A 23,266-nucleotide genomic window follows, 5' to 3' on the forward strand; every position below is an offset into this window, starting at 1 on the left:
CCTCCCTCCCTCTTTTCCTTCCTCCCTCCCTCTTTTCCTTCCTCCCTCTCTCCCTCCCTCCCTCCATCCCTGCCTGCCTGCCTGCCTACCTGCCTTCCTTTTTTGGTTGAGTGAGGACCTTGTTTTGTGATCTGCAATAGACATATGTTTTAAACTACATTTCTAGCTTTAAGTCATGCTATGTATGTAGTCATACATATAAGCAATCCTGTCCCTTGTCTCCAAATGCCCTCAAACCCTGTGAAACCTCCAAGTGGTGCAAGGACCAAAGGAGTGAAGAACCTTTTGGACAGTGGGCTGTGTGGTTGGGAAGCTCAGACCTGAAGCTGTCCACTACCTCCTTGCAAGTCTTCGCAGACTCTCTTCAAGTTTGGATAACAATCTGGCCAAATTCTACTGCAGATCCTTTAAGCCTGTCAGGCCTCCAGCTCCTGATTCCTGAGTGTTAAGGGAAGTGTTCAGAATTCCAGCAAACTCATAGGTCGGTGTCAGATTTGCAACAGAGCAAAACCTTGATACAAAAGGCCATATAGTAGGATGCTAAATGAAAGGATCTCTAGGATATAGAAACATAAGCCATATAATGAATGATTGTTGTTCTTAAGGTACTATGTTATCTCTCATCTCTTTTGCTGTCCCTTGGTTATCTCATGTTGTTACAGTATCTCACTTTGTTACCTGATATATCTTCTGTTTTATCTTTAAGAAAAATCTTACATTTCTTTTTTCTTGAAAAAATACATTTTTTTCTATTTCTTTGAGTTTATTTTGATAAGTATTATTTTGTACGAGCAGATGCACATAGGCCTTGCACCTAGCATTTTTTTAATTAAAGAATTTATTTTCACAAAATGGAATTGCTTCATTTAAGCAAATCATAGTCTTAATTCTTAGTGATTACTTCATCAAAATTTAATGTAACTTTTGCCTCAGTATATGTTTGTATGTAGATTTTATTAGTTCACATGATATATGAGGTTATAATATTTTTGAATATGTAAGCAGAATCAAATATAACATTCTGATTTCAGGATTAGGACAAACTTTCTTTTAGTAATTAGTGTTTGGGAGTCTAAGAAATATTTCTTTACTCTGTGTCCTCAATAAGGTAACTGATAATTATGTATAGCTAGCCAGCTCACATGGTCTGTGTACCTCTCAGTGTTGAGAAACTATTGTACTACGTATTATATAATTACACATTATAATTATAATACATAGCCGAAGAAACAGGGTTTCCCACAGCATGACATTACAATAATGCAATTATTGATGCAATTAATGTAATGTAATTACTGTTCATAGACCTATTGCTTCCTGCCCTGGCCATTGTGCAGTACAGAAGAATATTCTAGAACATCCTCATTTATGTTACTGGGGGAGAGACCATTAATTCAAAGGATACATGCATTTTTCAAGTTTCTGGCAAAATTATCACATTACCCACAGAGAAAATTATGCAAAGTTATAGGCTCATTGGCAATTTAGGAACGAAACCATTTTCTCCTGTGACTCTTAGAAGTTATTGAACTCATGTGATTGTAGGCCAATAACTCAATAATGCCACAATGTTGGGGGAGAGAATGGACTCAAGAAATGGAAAACCTGGCTTTGGGAAGTTGTGTGCCCTGGTTTCCTGTTTTGTTTCCATCAAGTATTGCCTAATCTTCCAGGGACATACTGGCATGAGGGGACCTTCTCTGCATCTTAGCATGCATGGGCTTCAAAGCTTTGGAAGGCAGAGACTAAAGACACTGACCAGGATTTCCTAAGTGATTGCACACAATAAACTTTTCATTAGCCACGTGCCTCTTAGCACCCTTGGTCAAGCCTTCTAAATAACAGTGCATAGAAAGCACTGGTAGGGATCATTTCAAACTCACAAATGTAGGTTAACCACTCGAATTCTTGGGCTAAGAGTTTTATACTCACTTTCCATGAAAGCAATCATAAGCATTAGTATCAGACTTCTCACTGGGGTCTACAGTCAAGCCTGAGTTGTGCTGATCTTAAATAAGCATCTCCCCAGGAGGTCAGGAAAGAAATTGGCTATGGAAATGAGTTACTGTCCTGGATTGAGAGCATTGTCAACACTGTTGCCAGGACTTTCCCTCTTGAATTACTTTCTCTCCCCTCCCATCTCCTCCTCAGCGCAAGCACACCATGGGAATGTGAAGGCGGCTACTTTGTGTAGTATGTGCAACAAGCTTCAGTTAAACACAGGAATGCAAGGAATCCTTGCCAAGAGGACCGGAGCCGGCAGAGGCTCCTGGAAGCAGGACCTCCTCTAGGAGCCAGGAATGAAGCAGTTTGAGGCTCCGGTCTCTTGATTTCCCCTCTCTGCTCCTTCTCTACATAGCCCAGGCCTCCTCCACATCACCTTACCCTTCTCTCCCTGGGTCAGACACTTGAGCCACAGAGCTACTTCTGGCTTTTAGGGTGGTTAAATGGAAATAAGAATTTCATGGACTTTTCTTCCCATGCTGGCTTTGAACCATGATCCTCCGATCTCAGCCTCCTGAGTAGTTAGGGCATGAGCCACCAGAACTTAGCCTCCCTTTTTGTATTTTATATAATTAGATCTTCAACTTTACAATTTTAATTTTAATCTTAAATATCTTCTTTTAATCTTAGTTAGCTTATTTTCTATCACTCCCACAAAAGATCCTTGGGTCCAAAGACATCAAACAGGGGCAAAAGTGCACACATGTCCCTTTCTCCCCTCTGACAGAAGGCTTGGGAACCACACATCGGCCAAGGGCATACAGAGTCAGCTTATGTCAGCCTTGAGCAATAGTGCATGTGCTGGGTGCCTGTATCCTAGTCTTGGAAACCTTTGGTTTTGTGATGGTTGTGGGTTTGTTGTTATACTACAGAATATGGAGAAATTCCCATGTGGCCATCACTCTGGTATAACTACTGCAGCTTTGAGGTATGTGGACATTGGTACTACTCACCCATCTTAGATCCCTCTGTGCGTGTGTGTGTGTCTGTGTGTGAGTGTGAGTTTGTGTGTGTCTGTGTGTGCAATCTTAGCACATATCGAGGTTTGTGGAGCCACTATCAGCCATGGTAAGAACAATTCCTTTCACCACTTGGCTCTGAGCTGTCATTGTCACCCACATCACTTGCCTCTAACTCTTCTTTCCCCAGCTTCTGACAGTTACTTACCTGCCCTCCATTCATTTCATAATTCTGTTGAGAAGTTATATAAATGGATTTGTGTAGTTTGTATAACCTCTTATTATGTAGTGCACAGTCTTTAGTTAGGTAAATGGAATCATATAGTATCTTGTCCTATAGGGGATTTGCGTAGTGCAGTCTTTTGTTAGGGAAAAGGAATTGTATAGTGTGTGTGTGTATATATATATATATATATATATATATGTATATATATATATATATCCTCTTGGGATTAGCTTCCCTTGAGGGCTGTCTTATTTTTATAGCATGTTTGCTTCATAATTAGGATCATTATGCCTCTAAATAGGATTATAAAGTTAGAACTCAACATCCTATTTAAACATCATCTCAACAGGGTGAAAGATACTAAAAGTCTTAAAAATAACAACCAAGTTTGCTGCCAGGGCTATGCTCTTGGGGTGAGAAAGGGACTGGCTGCCTTTCCCCGCACTCCCAGTCTCCTTCCCTTTCCTACTTTTGATTCACCAAGTGTGACCACTTTGGGCACTCCGGACAAAGGCAAGCAGCCAGAGCCAAGCAGTTCAGAACCTTCCTGGTCCCACACGAATCCCTCCATAGTCTTCTCCTCTTACAGTCCCAGATGGCACAGCGGCCCCTCATTACAGGATCTGTTGACCTTCTGAGTTCTTAGTCACCAAAGATACACAGCAGCCACAGGGCTTGTGGAATCTGATATTTATTTTGCCCATATATATTTACTGTATAACAAATAACATATTTTTAGGAAGTTGGTTTTATGCTTCTTTTGTTCACAAGGTCTGCTTTTTAAGCACTGTTGAATAAATGAATCGTCTCATGATTTCATTCTAGTGAGTGAGTCTCTTCATTCAGTCATTTATTCTTCATTCATTCACAGATTGAGTGGATGGAGCATTCACTTTTCTTGACTGTGCCTTGTCTTGTGCAGTCAGAGCCACGTGCATGTCCATCCATGAGCACAGACAGTAGAGCAGCAACTGTAGATGCTGGAAAAAACTGCTGCTGTCAATCATTCCTTTCACCTTTGGGGTCTGGTGTTTGGATGCAAATTCTAGCAAGGGCTTTTGCCTTCCTGAATCCCCTTCCTTCCTTCCTTCCTTCCTTCCTTCCTTCCTTCCTTCCTTCCTTCCTTCCTTCTTTCCTTCCTTCCTTTGATTTCTTTATTAAAAGGAAATATTTTTATATGAGATTCACAGATGAATTTTATGCTATGTTTTCTTAAGCAGCGTACATTTACAGTGTAAGGTGTTTTTCTTTGCGGTGTTTATACATTTGCATATGTGTTCTGGGAACATACCTAGCCTCCAGCACAATGCTCCCAGTTCCTCCTCCCTCCTCCTCTCATTTTTGCTGTTTTGTATGTGCGTATGTATGATTGTCTGTGATATATACATGCACACACACATATAACATCTATGATTCTTTTCCCAGCATCCTCTCTTTTCCTCTTCCTTTCCCAATTCCTGTCCTCTTCTAGTAACAGGATGTGAAACTCTTGCCAGGTGCACACAAATCGACCCGTGCACACGGCAGATGACTGGAATCCTCAGGCTCTTGCTGGCTGACAATCATACAAATGTGACAGGATTCAGGTTGGACTAGAAACAGCATCCAGGGAAGGAAAAAGAGAGACTCTCAGAGCAGGTCTAAATAGTTGATGAGCAGTGACGTGTCTGGATAAGTTACCACCTTCCTGAGTTCCTACAACTTCTTGTCTCATTTCTGTGTATCTTTTCTCTTATTACTGCCATTCAAGGATGCTTTTAGTTCCTGTTTCTGTGGTCTGTTGGGACAGATGTGGAAGTGGTGTGTTTATCAGTGGAGAGAAGTGGTGGTGATTTCCCCCCCACACACACACACATGAATAGAAGCAAATGAAAAATGGTTTCTGGAGTTCACCTCTGTCAGCCCAGCAGGCCTTGCTTCCTTCTCCCTCCCCAGTCCTCAGCATGCCTGAGTGGATTCTGAATCATGCTCTGTACTTTCTTGCTACCCCCTCTTCTTTTTTCTTTCTTTCGAAGAACACTGGCTAGTGATAGGGCTACTTATCTTAGAAAATCGCCTGAACACTTTATGCTTTTTTTTATGGCACTAGGGTTTGAGCTTGGGACCTTGTGCTTGCTAGATGGTGCTCTTACCACTGAGACACATATCCAGTGTCATTTATTTCTGGTTATTTGTGAGATAGGGGCTTGCATCCTGGCTGGTGCTGTTTACCTCTGATAAGCTTCCCATTGTACTGGGAGAGCAGGGGCATGCCACCATGTCCAGCTATGGCGTGAGAAGGGATCTTATCTTGAAAACTTCTGTCCTGGTTAGACTCTAATCATAATCCTTCCCATTTCAGCCATTGAGTAGTCTGATTTGGGGTTATTTAGAAGTGTGTTCTTAAATTCCCAAACAGCTGGGCTGTTTCTAGGCATTTTTATGTTGGTATGGATTTCAGACTTCATTCTAGCATCGTCAGGATTTGTTAAGGCCCTCTCCATACTCCAGCACACTGTCTATTTTCGTCCCTGAAGAGAACAGGAGAACTTCAGAAGTGCAGTGTTCATCACATCTATTATATCAATTTTGGTAATGACATCATTAAACATCTTCTGTACTTTATCAGCTATGCTATGAGGTAATATAGAGAGGTATGTAAAAATACACATGGAGAGCTCAGCACTGGATTTTGTTCTTCAGTAAATAAAGCAAATGTGGAGCCCAACAATTTATTTATACCTATTTGCAGGCTTACTTTAAGCAGATATACATGGGAGCCATAAAAGCCAAATTTCTTCTTTTTATGGCATTCTGAAAAGGGAAAAGGCATATAGTGAAGACATTCTCTTTTTATTAGTTGTATATTCAATGTGCAAAGGGGCTTCACTTACAGTGGTATTCGATGATGCCAGTCAGCCGAACATTTTTTTCATATATTTTTAATTGTAATTAATAGAAGGGTTACATTATATTCACCAGATAGAGGGTGCATTACTTCACATACACTGATACCCTTTCTCATGTCATGGTTCCCATTTCCCTCCTCCCTCTCCCCCGCCACTCATGTTGTTTTCCCCCTTTCCCTATCTCAGCTGAACATTTTTTTCCTGATGTTTTTCTTTTTTGTCCATTATTAACGACAACTGATTAGGAAGGCTGTTCTTGAAGCACTCATTGCTCAAGCACTCATTTCTTGAGTCATTTCTATGTGCAGCCACCTTGGCGAGGCTCCAGAAAACCATAGGGAGAAAACATCTTTTCCCCTGGGTCTGGGAAGTCAGATAATTCACAGCAGTGCCTCGTAGGGCCTCCTCCAAGTGGTGGCAGTGTGCGACTAGGTCAGTAAAAAGGAGAGGAATCTCCAATCAGTAAGCACCTCAGAGAGGTGAGGTCAGAGCTGCCTTAGGCCCAACTTGGGCTCCTTGCAGAAGTGGAGATGGACGTTGGGCTGAGAGACTTTAAACATGACTTTAAACATAAGGCTGGGCATGATTGCGGAATATCCCATTTGGAGGAATTCTCTTACGTTGTTTTCTGTGGCATTTAGGTAAGTAAGGGTGGGGTGGGGGACAGGAGTAGAAGAGGAGGGGTGTGTGAAAATCACAAACACCCGGGCCTTCCAAATCCACAGATGTGATGCTCTGAAGCGGACTCTTTCATTCGAAGGAGCTTGCAGGGCTCCTGACCGGCATGGACAGGTAGTGGAGCTCTGTACAACATCCAGCTCCCTTTCACCTTCTAAACTAAAAACCTGTCTGAGGCAACGGCCATCCAGAGCCAAATATCTAGGAAGATCTGAAGAGCTCATATCTGTCCAGCTTTGCTGTAACTTCCTATTCCAGCTAAATCCTTGCTTGTGCTTTACTGATAACTGAATTCTAGCAAGACTTAAGCTCAATGAATATACCCTTTTGGCTATAAAATTTCGCCTTAGTATTAAGAAAGCAACAAAAACAAACCTTTTTCCAACCCTTCTACTTCACATTCCAGACCTTTCCCCACTCATTCCCCTGCGTCCAGCTTTTCTGTGTGCCTCACAGGCTGGCTTGGGTGCCGGGGACTCAGCCTCCAGGACTTGCCCCGATGTGAGGTGTGGGAAACAGAGGTGACAAGATATTTCAGTCACTTGCAAAGATACACAAAGGGAACAGTGAGTTGCATGAAGAAATGGGGGCTTGGTGGCTCATCCATGGGGAAAGTTCGTGCCATCTAATGAAGGAAGGCATTGTGTCAAGGCTGAGGAGCTCAAGTTCTTTCTATGGTGCTGCATGTTTGTTCTGGAACTGTTGTCAATGACAGCAGTAGATAGAATGGAAACCACAAGTGTTCTCTCAGAAGACAAACTTGAATTTTCCTGTTTTCATTGTCCTTTCTCCTTCTTCCTCTTCTTCCTCTTTCTTTCTTTCCATTCCCTCCCACCCTTTTCCTTCCCTCCTCCTTCTCCCCCTCTGTCCATTCTCCTTTCCTTCTCTCTCTTTTCTTTATGAATTCATTATGAATGTTCCCAAAATATGTTCTTTTGGGGGAGCAACATCAACATCCCTCGTGGCAGTATTAATAGACCAGATAGGAGTCAAATGTCTTAAAATATAGGCTACAGCCACACAGTGGGTCTTGGCCCTCAGCCTCTAGGTGAGAAATTCGCACAGACTCACTTCACTTGGGAAACAAAGAACTGTAGGAATTTCAAAGACTGGGGTCTCCTACTGGTTCAGTGGTGAAGAAGTTGAGAATTGGCCATTGTGGTTGGAGGAAGGAGGGGATGGGAGGGCAGGGTGGGTGTTCTGAGTGAAGGGATGAGAAGCAGACTGGAGGGTGGGCTGGGGCTATGGAGCAGCCACCTGTATACCCTGCTAAACTCAACGGTGTGGACAGAGGAACCCCTGGAATTCCGGGGGTTTGAGTGGTGTCTCTGTAAAGCATATAGTTGATAGTTCTAGTGTGCATTCCACAAAGATAGCTCCTCAAATCAAATTGGAGTTGGGCATTTAGAAATTTGGATAGTTTTACTTTTCAAAAAAGAGCTCTTTTTACTGTCGTATTTCATTTCCTTTTAATTGCTTCTCCTCTCAATATGCTCACTTTTATAACACCAATTCCAGCGTCCACAGATAAAGGCTTTCCTGAATTTTATTGAGCCCACAGCAGATGCTACCCTGAATTTTATGTCTCTTTCTACTAGAGAATTTTATTTGTTTCAGAAGTGAGTCCTTTTATATCTTCCTTTGTTCTCATTATTGAACTTTGTAGATATTTTTGACTGTTTGTCCTCGAGTCATCAGAGGTGGATATCCCACACAAAAGGTTTGGTCTGTTCCTGTTGTCCAGTGCTGCCTAATAGGTTGTGGGTTGAGTCTTCTGCTTATCTCAGAAGCTGTGAAAGTGAGGGTACTTCTGATGTACCCTGAAGGCATTACATTTCTCTGTCATGTCTTTCCTGGGTTGTTGATGCCATTGGCTAGGAGTTTTGTTTATAACTTTATTGTGGCTCAGACTATCACTTCACGAATGGTATTGCTCACCAGTCCTACTGGTAACCGGTCCCCACTCCTTCATTTGCCAATTTTCTGCCAATTGTGATGAAAAGCCTTTCAGAGCTGTGGCTGGGCTCTGTTGGATGTGATTCCATGCTAGACTTTCTCTGTGGGACCACTGTGTCTAGCCCGGGTCTGGATCCCTGGTGACAGGTCCCCCGGGGATCTGTCTACATGACTCCCTTGATGCCTGCTGTTAAAGTAGAGGCTGTGAATCCAGAATCTGCATAATGCTCTTCGCAAGTTCAGAATTTCTGTGAATTATTAGTTTTTAGGTCATAGAACTGCGATGCACTGGGAAGTATGTATGTATGTTTAAAACAGGAGCTTGTTTAGAAAATGGACTGGCATCTCTTCTCCATGTCCAGTTAGTTGTTCTTGTGTCTGCAGTATGATACAATGCCACCTTGTCTTGGTGTCTGTTTGCCCTCATGTCAGTAGTGTGATTTGTCCCTGTCATCTTGTCTTCCTGTCTGATCGTCCTTGTGTCTGAAGTATGATGTGATGTCACCTTGTGTTCATGTCTGATTGTCCTAGTGTCTGTAGTGTGATGATGTGTCATCCACTTCTGTCAGGAATCCTTGGGCACTTGTTTTCTGTTTTGCAAAGGTCGGTGTACATAAACCAATTGTTCACTTATCTAGGAATTTGTCCCTGTTTATTGAATGATAATATTTTGAATTTATTGATACCTTCATATATTTTTGTTGGCATCTCTATGTGACATAGATATAAATTTATTATGTTTTATTATATTTATATTTATCTATAAATTTAAAATTCCTAGATATAGACACAAATGCCTTCAATGGCATAATCTCAAAAACTTTCATCACATTTTGTGTTTGACATCGAAATCTATGACTAGTTTCAGAATTTTTAACTTAAAATTTTTTATTGTAATGTATAGAGGGGTTACAGTTACATTTGTCAGATAGTAGGTGCTTTACTTTTCACACATTGATATCCTTTCTCATGTTTTTCCCCATTCCCTCCCCCCACCTTCTCCCAGTCATCTTGTTTCCACTCCCTTCCTTTTCCTATTTAAGTAATCAAACATATATACAATATATCAGGTAACACAGTCAGGTATAGTAAAGATATGAGATTAACCAAGGTGCAACAAAAATGAAGAGAAATAACATAGTACATTAAGAACAACAACCACACAAGATAAAGCTCTTGTTTCCATATCCTAGAGGTCCTGTCATTTAGTCTCATTTTACATGACCTTATGAATCTAGGTTTTGAGCTATTGTAATCCTCTGCTAGAAGAGTCCAAAGTTTGTACTAATTATGACAAATGAGGGAAACCATGGAGCCTATGTTCATTTGGGTCTGGCTTACTTCACTTAATATGATTTTTTCCAAGTCTTTCCATTTCCTTCAAAATGGGGCAGTGTATTTTTGTCTTCTCAAAGGTTTTCAAGTTCTTTTTTCTATTCTTTGGAATAATTTTTCTTGCCAGTCCTGGGGCTTGAACTGGGCCTTAGCACTGTCAAGTCTAGCACTCTACCATTGGAGCCACAGCACCACTTCCAGCTTCTCTATATATGGTACTGAGAAATCTTGGTTTTCTTGCATGCTGGATAAGCATTCTACCACTAGGCCAAACTCTAGGTCCCTTGATTAAAAATTTTTTAATAACACATGTTGGATATTTTCTTTTCATGTTTTTTTCTGGCCTATCTGACCCTTTTTCTCTTTCTCATCCAGGCTTTGCCTTAACCTACAAAAGCCTATTTTGATCAAAGCTGTTTATGTTTATTTTTATGAAAATTCCACTACATAGGATAGATAGGACTTCTGGTTATTCCTCTGTGAGTCATATTTTCCTCATTATTGTTTGTTTTGTCCTTTCCCCCTCAGTTTTGAAGATTAAGGTTCACTCCCAGCAAACTTCCATTACCAGGTGATATTTTTAAGCTGTCTTCTGTGACTAGTACTGAAATAAGTTCTTTCCACAGAAAGATCCTTCAGAATCATTGGCTGGTATTACCACTGGCTCTACCTTAGCACACTTAGTTGTAACCAAAATGATGGAAGTCTAAGAAAAAGCAAGATCAATGCTAATTTGGGAACTCCTATGTGTTGGGAGTGGTCAGGGCCAGGTTATGAAAAGAGCATTTTTGTTCATTTGGCAAGGACAATAAAATATATGTTCACTTTGTGCTTTGTTCCTTTGGACCTATGAGTATTATCCTTGTATTGGACTAAAGAGCATGCAATGCCTATAAAAACATGTCGCTCTAATTCTTTGTTCCTCTATTCTAATGAAATTGTATCACTTTTTCTTTTCTTGTAGGTTACGATCTTTGGTGAAACAGCTAGAGAGAGGGGAAGCCTCTGTGGTAGATCTGAAGAAGAATTTGGAATATGCAGCCACAGTGCTGGAATCTGTATACATTGATGAAACCCGGTAAGCCATCGATGTCAGCATATCAGTAAAGCAATGTGAAATTTTTCTTTTTTTTTTTTTTCCAGTCCTGGGCTTAAGCTGAGGGCCTGAGCACTGTCCTTGGACTTTCTCAAGGCTAGAGCTCTACCCTTGAGCCTTAGCACCATTTTCGGCTTTTTTTTCTATGTATGTGGTACCAAGGAATCGAACCCCGGTCTTTGTGCATGCTAGGCAAGCACGTTACCACTAGGCCAAACTCCTGGCCCCGCAATGTGACATTTTTCTATTGGGTAGTTTTTTTTCCCCAACCATTCTCTAGCACTTTTGTGGTCTATGAGGCTCCTGGCCTTGGAATATAAGTTTCTACTAACAAATGAGATTGTTTTGTAACTGTCTTTCGCACTGTGCTTCATTAATGGTGAAAGAAATGACCATTTGGGCAGTGAGAGTGGGGGTTGACATAGGAGGATAAAATTCAACTCTGAAACATCCATAGACTTTCTTGCATTGTAATTGCTGCCTGCTGTAACTGTCTTCGTGCACGCAGGGGTAGTTTTCATTCCCAATAGCCTGCATGCTAAAGACCTGAGAGGATGGAGTTCCTGCGATGTTTGCCATTGGTTTGTGTTGCAGACTTTTCCACTTGAATTGTCCAAAAGAATTAGAAGTTCCGGGTGTTAAAACATTGAGTTTGTTTTGGAAAATGTGGAACATGAAAGGTCTTTTTTTGGTTTCTCATTCAGACAGGCTGCCCTGTCAGTATCTGTGATATCTTACTTTTGGGGTTGTGCAATTATGAATCTGAATTTCTCTGTAGTCTAAGGATCAGATGGCTTGGTTTTGCAGCAAAAGGCCTCATGACTAATTTAAAGGACTGTTGATATCACTGTCTCTTCCATTTTATGTTTCTTCTTTACTCCAACTCAGTAACCAAAAAGAAAAACAACATTTTCCTGCTCCTATATGTTCACATTTACTGTGGAAGGGCTGGATATTGTCTAACATTCAATTTTAGTTGTTGTTGTTGTTTGTTTGGTTGGTTGTGGGGCTTGACTTTTGGGCCTGGAAGCTGTCCCTGAGCTCTTCAGCTCAAGTCTAGTGCTCTACCACTTTGAGCCACAGCATCACTTCCAGTTTTCTGGTGGTTAAGGGGAGATAGAGTCTCAGGTCCTTTTGTACCCAGGCTGGCTTTGAACTATGATCTTCTGATCTCAGCTGCCTAAGTATCTAGGATTACAGGCCTGAGCCACCAGTGCCTGGCTCAATTTTAGGTTTTATTAAAACCTAACAATGTAAGTTCCTAGTGTTATTCCTTTGTTCTCTGAATTGAATATCTTTACTAAGTGGAAGCCTTCAGCTTTATAATGTATTAGATTGTGGAATTACTATTGGATGTATGTTCATTTCTAATCATCTGACCTATGGACAAATTTGTCTGATGGCAACTCATTGCACTTGGGTTCTAAAACTACATTATTTTAGAAATTTGGCTTGGATTTAGACATTGAAGTTTACATTTCATTAAACAAGGGAGTGTATCAGTTGGCACCTTTTAACATGATTACTTCAGAGGCCAGTTTGCTGTGGTTGGGGGATCTTTTGCAAAATAATGTTCATTGTTTTAAAAAAAATCAACATAATGATACCTGGCCCATGTATGGAATTATTTAAACCTTCTTGGGAATGAGTTTTTAGAGGGAAGTTCAAAATTTCCCTCAAATCCCACAATCCTTTGAGGATTAAGTAATTGGTGTGTGCATGTGAGGTCCAGTAGATATGTCAGCCGTGGGAGCCCCAGGCTGAGTGGCAAGGGGAGCTTGGAGATAGGGCAATTCTTCTCCTTCTCCCTGAGTCCTTTGCTCAGTGCCTTAGACAGCTTTCTATCACTCTACCAACGTCAGAGGTCGTGGACTTAATGAAGAGGAAAGCTTCTCTTGGGCTGTCAGCTTTGGAGAGATTTCCTTCCAAGATGAATTGGCCTTGTTATGTTAGGACACCTTTTCCATCATGGTGGGAGCTGTTCAGCTCATGGCCACCAGGAAGGAAAAAGGAGGAAGAGGAAGGGGCTGGGCTTACTGTCCCCTTCCAGGTTGCACCTCCAGGGCTTCAAGCTCTCCCCCTTGAAGTTTTTACCTTTTATCTTCCAATATTGCCACTTGCTAGGGACCAAGCCTTGAATTCAACACCCAAAATATAGTCAAGGGAGCCACAATAGTACTATATTTTTGTGTGTGTCTGGTTTAACTTAGTTTCTTTGTGCTGGCGAGGCAGGTGGGATAGATAGCAGCCGTGGAGTTCAGGGGGCCCTCATTCAGGGTCAGTTTCCATGTCAAGCTTGTTTCTCCTGCTCAGGCGACTTCTGGACACGGAGGATGAGCTCAGCGACATTCAGTCGGATGCCGTGCCCTCTGAGGTCCGGGACTGGCTGGCCTCCACCTTCACCAGGCAAATGGGGCTGATGCTCCGCAGAAGCGAGGAGAAACCCAGGTTCAAGAGCATTGTGCATGCGGTGCAGGCTGGGATATTTGTGGAGAGGTAAGGACGTCACTGGTGGTCAAAGCAGCTCCAGGAGTGCCAGCTCTCAGTCATCGGAAGCCTTGCTTCTGTGGAGCTGAGACCTTGGTAAACAGACAAAACGGCGGGTGGGAAAATCTTGAATAAGAAATGGCAAAACCATTTCTGTTTTAATCTCTGAGATATCATGAAGATTGGTTCCCCCCCCCCGCCCCGACATCCCCATCTGTGATCAGAATCTCTTTTCTTAACCAGAGGAATTTAGTTTGAGCTTTTGGGGGAGGTGGTATTGGGTTTGAACTCCAGGCCTTGGCTTGGTAGGCCAGTATTCTACTCCCATCCTACTTTTCCCCAATTGTTTCCCCCCCCCTTTATCCTTTTCTACTTTATTACTTCAAATTAACAACCACAATAAAGCTCAAAAAAGTCCAGGAATAAAGTATAAAAGGAATAAAGTACAAAATTTCCCCCCAAAGTTCTTCAGTAATTTTTTTTAAAATTACAAAGTAATAAAAAGCCTTGCTCTTTAATTAAAAAAAAAGGCAGGGAAAAAGGGAAAACAGAGGTAAATAAATTAGGAAATACACACACCAAGAAAACAAACAAAAAATAAAATAAACAAAACCAGTTGTTAACTAGAAGGCTAAATCCAACACACGCCCCGTTTGGTTTTGAGTTTAGATTTTACTTCCAGTTCAAACACATGCTCTGACAATGAACTGTGAGGCTGACAAGGACATGCCTCATGGTGGAGATGGAATCTTGTGGACTCTTCTGTCTGGACTGGCCTGGCTAAGACCCTTCCATACTCAGCCCTCTACATAAGTTTAGGACAACCAGAATGCATCAGCCATGAATTGAGATAGAGTCTTGCTGGCTTTTTTTTTTAATCCAGGCTGGCTTGGAAACTATAATTGTCCCAATCTCAGCTACTTCCCAAGTAGCTAGGATTACAAGCATGAATCACCTGTGCTTGGCTCAGTCTCTAATTTTTTTTTAAGAAGGAAGACATTTAAGCTTATGAAAAGGCTGTGTTTTTTCACGACATTCTGATGTTCTTGGGCCTTGAAGTAAAAATTTCCCCAACCTCTCAAGTAGATTTATTTCTTCCTATAATCCTACTTCAAAGACATCCTTTTTTTTTTTAATTTGGAGGGGCAGTGGTGACAGTGGAGTTTGAACTCAGGGTCTTGCCTTTGGTTTGCAGGCACTCTACTACCATTTAAGCATCACTTCTAGCCACATTTTAGAAATGCAGGGAAGGTTCAAAGTTTATAGGGGACATTTTTTCTTACATGTTTTGATAGTTGTAAAGGACAGGCTGTTCTAGTGGGTTGTGCACAGGCGTATTTCATTCAGGTTCAAGAACTACACTGCAAATCATCTCTACTGTTCTGTAATTCTTTCTGGCAGAGCAGGTGAACCCTATATTTTCCAGCCTAGGGCACATAGACTTTTTTTTCATTTAGGGTACTTCTGTATTTGGGGTTGCTTTAATTTCTTTTGAATGTAATTGAATAAGGCCTCTTGGAAAAGTTGTTCAAAGGAACTTTAGGTTCTTTGGGTTTCTAGATATTCCAACTTCTGAGTATTTGTTAACATACTGTGTAGATATGAAATTATAGAATGCAGATCCCCTGTCTAAAATTGCATTTTCTCCCCCTCCAATATTGCCAGAATGTATCGACGGACTTCAAACATGGTTGGGCTGAGCTATCCTCCTGCTGTCATTGAGGCGTTAAAGGTAAGACCAGTGAAAGGATCACAGCGCACACTGCACCTCACAAAAAGTGGTGGAATTTCTTCTTAGAAAGCGAGAGGATTCCATTTACTATTCTTTCCTTGTTATCCCTAATATCAAGCTTTGGTTTTGATAGTATAAGGATGTTTTCAGTCTTCTTGGTTTTAAATTTGAAACTAAATTTGTGGGCTCTGTTGCTTTCTATTTCTCTAGGGTATAGTTGTATGAGATTTATAACGGGAAATCAAGGGACATCTACTATGCTATGGTCAAAGCATATAATGGGGAAATCTTCTGGCGATTGTCATTGTATCACTGTGTGATTATCCATTCAAGTCCATTTTAGATAAGAAAAGTAAAAGAAAATGAGTGACAGGAGAATAAAACAGGTTCTGTTTAGGATGAGGGGACAAGTGGAAGGGAAAAAGATAAAGGGGAGGATTGATGAAAGTGAATATAGTGTGAAAATGCATGTGTACAACACATATTTACAAATGCACACATCTGTGTACATTTTAGATTGGTCTGGGAAAGTGGATGGCACACAAGAGAGGGTGGCAGAGGGGTGACTCTGATCAAGGCACAACATATGAGTATATGCACATGTCAAAATGAAATCCTCTTGTACAATCAACTGGTATTAATAAAAATGTGGCAAATGCCACTCTCTCCACTCCTCTTTAACATAGTATTAGAATTCCTAGCCAGAGCAATAAGGCAAGAAGCAAGCATAAAAGGGATCCAAATATGGAAAGAGAAAGTGAAACTATCCCTCTTTGCAGATGACATGATTCTGTATTTAAAGAACCCTATAGACTCCACTCTCAAGCTGCATGAGCTGATTCAAAACTTTGGCAAGGTAGCAGGGGATAAAATTAACCCTCAAAAATCAAATGTCTTCCTATATGCCAACAATGAGAGGAACAAGGCAACAATCAGGAAAGCAACTCCTTTTGCAATAGCCTTAAAAAATAAAGTACCTACGAATTAATTAAGAATGTAAAGGACCTTTTTTCATATATTTTTATTGAAATTAATAGAAGGGTTACATGATATTTGCCAGATAGATGGTGCATTAATTCCCATACATTGATACCCTTTCACATGTCTTGGTCCCCATTTCCCTCCCCCCACCCCCACGCCTCATCTTGTTTTCCCCCCTTCCCTATCCAATTTCAAATAACCAAATGCAAATATATCAGCTATATCAGGTAACAAAGTGAGATGCTGTAACAATATGAGATAACCAAGGGACAGCAAAAGAGATATGCTGCTGTCAGAAAGAATGTAAAGGACCTTTTTGATGAAAACTTTAAAACCCTGAAAAAGGAAATTAAAGCAGAACTGAGGAAATGGAAAAACCTCCTATGCTCCTGGATTGGAAGAATTAACATCATAAAATGGCAATCTTGCCAAGGGCTCTCTACAATTTAATCACAATAGCCATCAATATCCTAATGTCATTCTTTAAAGAAATAGAAGAGGCAATCCAAAATTTCATATGGAATAATAAAAGACCCCATATAGCAAAAACAATTCTTAGCAGAGAGAACAGAGCAGGAGGAATTTCAATACCAAACTTTAGACTCTGTTACAGAGCTATAGTGACCAAAATAGCTTGGTACTGGCACAAGAACAGGCCTGAAGACTAATGGAATAGAACTGAGGACCCAGATATTAACCCACAGACCTATGGCCACCTAATCTTTGACAAGGGAGCCAAAAAAATAGAATGGAAGAAAGACAGCCTCTTCAACAAGTGGTGCTGGCAGAACTGGTTAAGCACCTGCAGAAAACTAAAATTGGATCCTTCTTTGTCACCCTGCACCAGGATTCACTCCAAATGGATCAAAGACCTTGAGGTAAAAGCAGATACACTGAAAACTTTCCAAGAAGGAATAGGAGATACACTAGGTCTCCTTGGCACAGGTCGAAACTTTCTTAATAAGGACCCAGAAACACAGCAAATCAGAGAAGGGCTGGACAAGTGGGACTGCATTAAACTGCAGAGCTTCTGTATGGCAAAGGACATAGCTAGCAAATTAACTAGAAAGCCTACAGAGTGGGAGAAGATCTTCACTAACTATACAATGGACAAAGGCCTCATATCTAAAATATATCAACAACTCAAAAAATTGAATCACTCCAAAACTAATCTCCAGAGAAACAACCATCCCATTAAAAGATGGGCCAAAGACTTAAAGAAGAAGAAATAAGAATGGCCTATAGACACATGAAGAAATGCTCAATATCTCTGGCCATAAAAGAGATGCAAATCAAAACAACTCTATGATTCTACCTCACTCCAGTTAGAATGGCTAGGATAAAAAAAAATATAATAACAACAGATGCAGGAGGGGATGTGGCCAGGAGGGATCACTACTACACTGTTGGTGGGAGTGCAAATTCATTCAACCACTATGGAAAGCAGTATGGCAGTTCCTCAAAAGACTAACCATAGAACTCCTCTATGACCCAGCAATTCCACTACTTGGCATTTACCCACTTGTCCAGAAACAAGGACAGACTAAATCCACTAGCACAACGATGTTCATTGCAGTACTATTTGCCATAGCAAAGATACGGAACCAACCTAGAAGTCCCTCAGTTGATGAGTGGGTCAACAAGGATGTGGTATTTATACACAATGGAATTCCATGCTGTTGTCAAAAAGATCGACATCACCCCATTTGTAAGGAAATGGAAAGACTTAGAAAAAAATCATATTAAGTGAAGTAAGCCAGACTCAAAGGAACATAGGCTCAATGGTTTCCTTCATTTGTCATAAACAGTAGAAACCTTGGGCTCTCCTAGCAGAGATTTACAATAGAACAAAACCAGATACAAAAGGCCATACAGTATGATGCTAAATGAAAGGACCTCTAGGATACAGAAACAAAAGCCATATAATGAGTGATTGTTGTCCTTAATGTACTATGTTATCTCTCATCTCTTTTGCTGTCCCTTGGTTATCTCAAATTGTTACAGTATTTCACCTTGTTACCTGAAATATTGTATATATGCATATTTGTTTATTTGAAATTGGATAGGGAAGGGAGAAAAAACAAGATGAGGGGTGGGGTGGGGGGAGGGAAGTGGGGACCAAGACATGAGAAAGTGTATCAATGTATGTGAAGTAATGTACCTTCTATCTGGTGAATATAATGTAACTCTTATATAGTTACAATAAAACATATATTGAAAAAATAAAAATAAAAATACTTCGATAAAAAATATGGCAAATGGAAAGAGTAAGACTCAATAAGATATAAGGGAAAAATAGTTAGAAAGCAATGTTTCCAACATCAGGTAGCTCTCAGAAACATGTTGTTGTATGCAAGTGTGCCAGTGTGTGTGTCTCTGCATTTCTTCTGCTGTTTTTTCAAGAAGTGCACTGAGCCAAGGGGTCATGGATGTCACCCAGATATTCACATTAAAATGGGGGGGTGAATCCTGTCAGGCCACCTCATGGAAATATGTAGAACATCTTCCAGCCTCAAAGTGGAGGTGCTGCTCCAGATTAATTCCAACCCACTGGTCTCAGGGTTCATTTGCCCAAGTGTGATTTGGTTCTGAATCCCAAGTGGAGATGTGGAAGGGCCCCGGGTCACCAGGCTGGTTAATACTGCCTAGTGTTCACACATAGAATTTGTCCCCTTGTTCAGGGCATCTTGAATTCTGATCTGTTAAAGATGTTGTTTTTTCTGGTATCTGAAAAAAAATGACCTGATGATATTTCCAGAAGATAAAATACCTCTTCATGGAATTGAGAATTCAAGTGATATCAAAATGATCCTCAGGGACATCTTGACTGTATATTCATAGTTCTTCATGCCTCAGAACCACTCACTAGCTGAATGTATGGAACCATAAATGGTAGATAAATAGATGACAGGTAGATGGCAGAGACAAACAGATGGATAGATGGTATATAATAGGTAGACAGATGGCAGATAGATACGTACATACAGACATAGATGATGGATACTAGGTAAATGGGTAGATAGGTGCTGATATATGGATAGATGATATGGGAGGGAAGATATTAGACAAATAGGTAGATAGATATATAAATAGATGAATGATAGATGATAGATACTAGATAGATACTAAAAGATATACTAGGTGTATGCATAGATAGATAAAAGATAGCTAGATATATGGTGGATCGATGATAGATTGATGGTAAATATGTGAATGATACATGACATATAGTGGGTATATACATTGTTAGATGGGTAAACAGATGAAGAACTAGATAAAAGGTAGATAGATACCAAATACATATAGATAGATATGTGGATGGATAAATAAGAACATGATAACTAGATAGCTAGATAAAATAGATAGAAGTATACAGGCAGATTGATATGTAGGTAGATATACAGACAGAGTTTCACTTTTTTTCTGCCTGTAGCTATTCTGTCTCTGCTTTCTTCATCTGAGAAGCAGGGGGAATGCTCCGAGAATCCACGTGTTTCTCCTTCACCACCCTCAGGCCTGCTTTAATGCCTAATCCATCAGCATGTTTTCTATTTAATGGGTGAGATCGCTTCATGAGGGCTCATGTGTCATAATATCTGCTATGAAATCATGTCAGTTTTCATAATTGACCCTGAAATGTCTTAGGAACATTAAGAACAGTTCTCATCTTTAATATCTTATTTGTCACACAGGTGGGGATATGATTACAAAGACATTTACTAGAACCATCCCTTCCTCACCCTCAGAGTGAAGCCTCTTTTCTATGTGGAATAACAATAAAACATGGGCAACCTGTGTACATTACAGACTGTTGTTTTATGGGAGGGTGGGGAAAGTCTCTGGTGGAAACATGATTGTCTTACTAAGGGTAAGTATAGGCCTGAAGCAAGCACTAACTCTCAATTGCTATCTTCACATGCCTTGTTGACATGAACATTTAGGCTGTTTGCTTTGGCCTTGACCCCTGTTGACTAGAAGAGTTCAAAAGCTTTTTCTTTTGGGGGACAACTGGGGTTTGATATCAAGGCTTGAGCTTGCTGAGCTGAGCCACGCTTTCAGCAACTTTTACTTTAATTTCACTTAATATTTTCAGATTGGATCTGTTGCTTTTTTAAATATGTGTTTTATTGGGGTAACATATAGAGAGGTTACAGTTACATTCATCAGGTAGTGAGTATTTTACTTCTTGAACCTTGATACCCCTTCCCATATTTCTTTCCCTGACCCATCCCCGTCCAATCACTTTGTTTCCCCCCCTTCCTTGGGTCTCTTGATTTTTCCCAATCTTTGGCTGCAATCCTCCTATCTGTGCTTCCTGAGTAGCTGGATTTACAGATGTGTATTGTCAGGCTACCTTGACTTTTGATATATGGTCTCTCTATGCTCTAGCAAGCTCTGTCCATGATGCTTCTGCCTCTGTCTCCTTAGAGCCTGGGTTTACAAGTGTGTACTAGAAATTCAAATCATTTTAAAGCTGTAATATTTTTTTTTTGCCAGTCGTGGGCTTGAGCTCAGGGCCTGAGCACTGTTCTTGGACTTTCTCAAGGTTAGAACTCTACCACTTGAGCCTCAGCACCATTTCTGGCTTTTTTCTATGTATGTGGTACTGAGGAATCGAACCCCGGTCCTTGTGCATGCTAGGCAAGCACTCTACCACTAGGCCAAACTCCCGGCCCCAAGCTGTAATATTTTTCCAGATCTCCAGACTCTTCTTTCCTTGGTTCAGGTAAGTTGGAGAGATGGAGACATAGGATAGGAGGATTCTCCTTTTTCCCAAGGAAAACCTTTTTCTTTGCCAGTCCTGGGGCTTGGACTCAGGGCCTGAGCACTGTCTTTGGGCTTTCTCAAGGGTAGAGCTCTACCACTTGAGCCATAGCACCATATATCTCTCTTTCTGTGTATATGGTACCAAGGAATTGAACCCAGGTCTTCATGCATGTTAGGCAAGCACTCTACCACTAGGCCAAACTTCCAGCCAAACTTTTTTAAAACATAGAATCACTATCATTTTCTTGGATGGCAGATATTTCCTCAAAAATAGAGAACAATTCACGAACTTATCCATACCATGGTTGTGTTAATGCTTGTGGTGAAAGTATAAGCACACAGCATAAATGACAACTAAGTAAGAGAATCATGAAACACCATAGTTTTAAATTTTTATTCACTTATCTTTTTTCCTTCAGTACATAGTAGCCCTTAACTTTAGTAATTTCTCTCCAGTTTTCTGGGTGCAGTTACTGGAAACTCATGGAGCACCTTCTATTCTAGAAGACCACTATCGTGTGACTCAGGAAGTGACAGGCTGGCTAGGTTCCAGGTTGAAGTGTGAGGATGTGAGCAGGCTCCAGCTTCCTTGAGGCTATACAAAGGGAAATTCATGTGGTTTTCCCATGGGGATCGTTTCAGGCAAAATTCGGTAAATGAGGAAGAATGTTTAAAGCCGATAAACTGGGAACTTGTTAGAATGCAGATGCCAGGGCCAGGATTCTCAGTCATGACCACCAGTGTTTTGAGTAAGCCCACAGTGATTTGAATGAATATTAATCTGAGAATCACAGTTTAGACTTTCCAAAAGAAGGGGTTGGAGGGAGCCTTACCCCACTTTAATACCTTTGCATTTCTTTATGGGTGATAACCAGAATGAATATGGGCTTTTTACTTTGATATTCTAGTGATAGATTTTCCTTAAAAAAAAAAACAAATTCATCCTAGAGAATATGATTAAAAATGGCTGGATGTGGCTGGATACAGTGGATGACTCAGAAGGCAGATTCTGAGAAGTTCATGGTTTGAGGCCAGCTTAGGGAAAAAGAATGTGAGAACCCCATTTTATCCAACAAGAATCTGAGCAGATGGTGCATGTCTGTCATTGCAGCTAAGCAGGAAAGGTAAATAGGAAGATGATGACCCAAGCCAGCCTGGGAAGGAAATAAGACCCTGTTCAAAAATACTGAATTCAAAAAGGTCTGGGAGGGGCTGGGAGCATGGCCTAGTAATAGAGTGCTTGCCTAGCATGCACAAAGCCCTGGGTTTGATTCCTCAGTACCACAAATATAGAAAAAATATCTGGAAGTGGTGCTATGGCTCAAGTGATAGGGTGCTAGCCCTGAGAAACCCCAAGGATAGTGCCCAGGCCCTGAGTTGAAGCACCAGAACTGGCTCATGTGATACAGAACTTGTCTAACAATCAAAAGTCCCTGAGTTCAAATCCCAGTACTGCCAAAAATGTTTGATGAGAAAAGGTATTTTCCAGTCTCCTGAGCTGTCAGTGGTCTTCCCATAGGACAAAGGATTAGATGATTTATGGCTGTGCCAATTCTAGGAACTGAGGTTCAGCTGGAAGTCTTGGATAAGTCTCAACAGATTTTACTGTGTGTGTCCTGTGCCCTCACCAGGTCTTGAGGATGTGGGGCCTATGTTGTAGCATGGATCAATTGAATTCACAGTGTTGTCTGTTAGTCTCTGGGGTTAGCATCTGGTTCTGCCACCATCTAGTGTTGACATTTTATACCATCTCCTGGGCTGTTGCCACATCTGAGAGTGAGTGTGCTTAAAGTACACTAAATGCATATATGCAAGTGTTTCAGAAGTGAGACACTGTGTATGCCCACAAGGGGGTGATGAGTGCTGAGGGCAGATTTGCTGGGGTTCCTGCACCCATCTTGTTGTTTCACACCTACAGGGTGGCTTAGGGACTTTGACCAGTGGTCATAATCCACATCCTAAGCACTTGAGAAATTCTACCTGTTGTTAACTAAAAGGATGAACTAACTGCTTTTGACAGTAAGGACTACGTAGGACTATCAGACTGAACTGAAGAAGCCTGAGTTGGGAAGTGTGTGGATGTGTGTAGATGCATGTGGATGTGTATGGACACATCCGTGTGTGAGTGTGTGAACCTATGTGCATGTATGTGGACTC

General features: G+C 40.9%; 1 protein-coding gene across 5 annotated transcripts in view; it reads left to right on the plus strand.

The window, feature by feature from the left end:
- The window catches only part of Pde1c (phosphodiesterase 1C), a 213,462-nt gene that overhangs the window by 122,125 nt on the left and 68,071 nt on the right, over positions 1 to 23,266 (plus strand). For all 5 annotated transcript variants that reach the window (XM_090332680.1, XM_090332681.1, XM_090332678.1 and 2 more), the window contains exons 3-5: positions 11,011 to 11,124; positions 13,456 to 13,638; positions 15,295 to 15,361. In XM_090332680.1, the coding sequence (XP_090188806.1) occupies positions 13,553 to 13,638; positions 15,295 to 15,361 (153 nt within the window). In that variant the 5' untranslated portion in view covers positions 11,011 to 11,124; positions 13,456 to 13,552. The remainder of the gene's footprint in view (positions 1 to 11,010; positions 11,125 to 13,455; positions 13,639 to 15,294; positions 15,362 to 23,266) is intronic.

The sequence above is a fragment of the Megascapheus bottae genome, chromosome 5 (genome assembly GCF_031878675.1).
Source record: "Megascapheus bottae isolate mThoBot1 chromosome 5, mThoBot2.hap1, whole genome shotgun sequence".
NCBI lineage: Eukaryota > Metazoa > Chordata > Mammalia > Rodentia > Geomyidae > Megascapheus > Megascapheus bottae.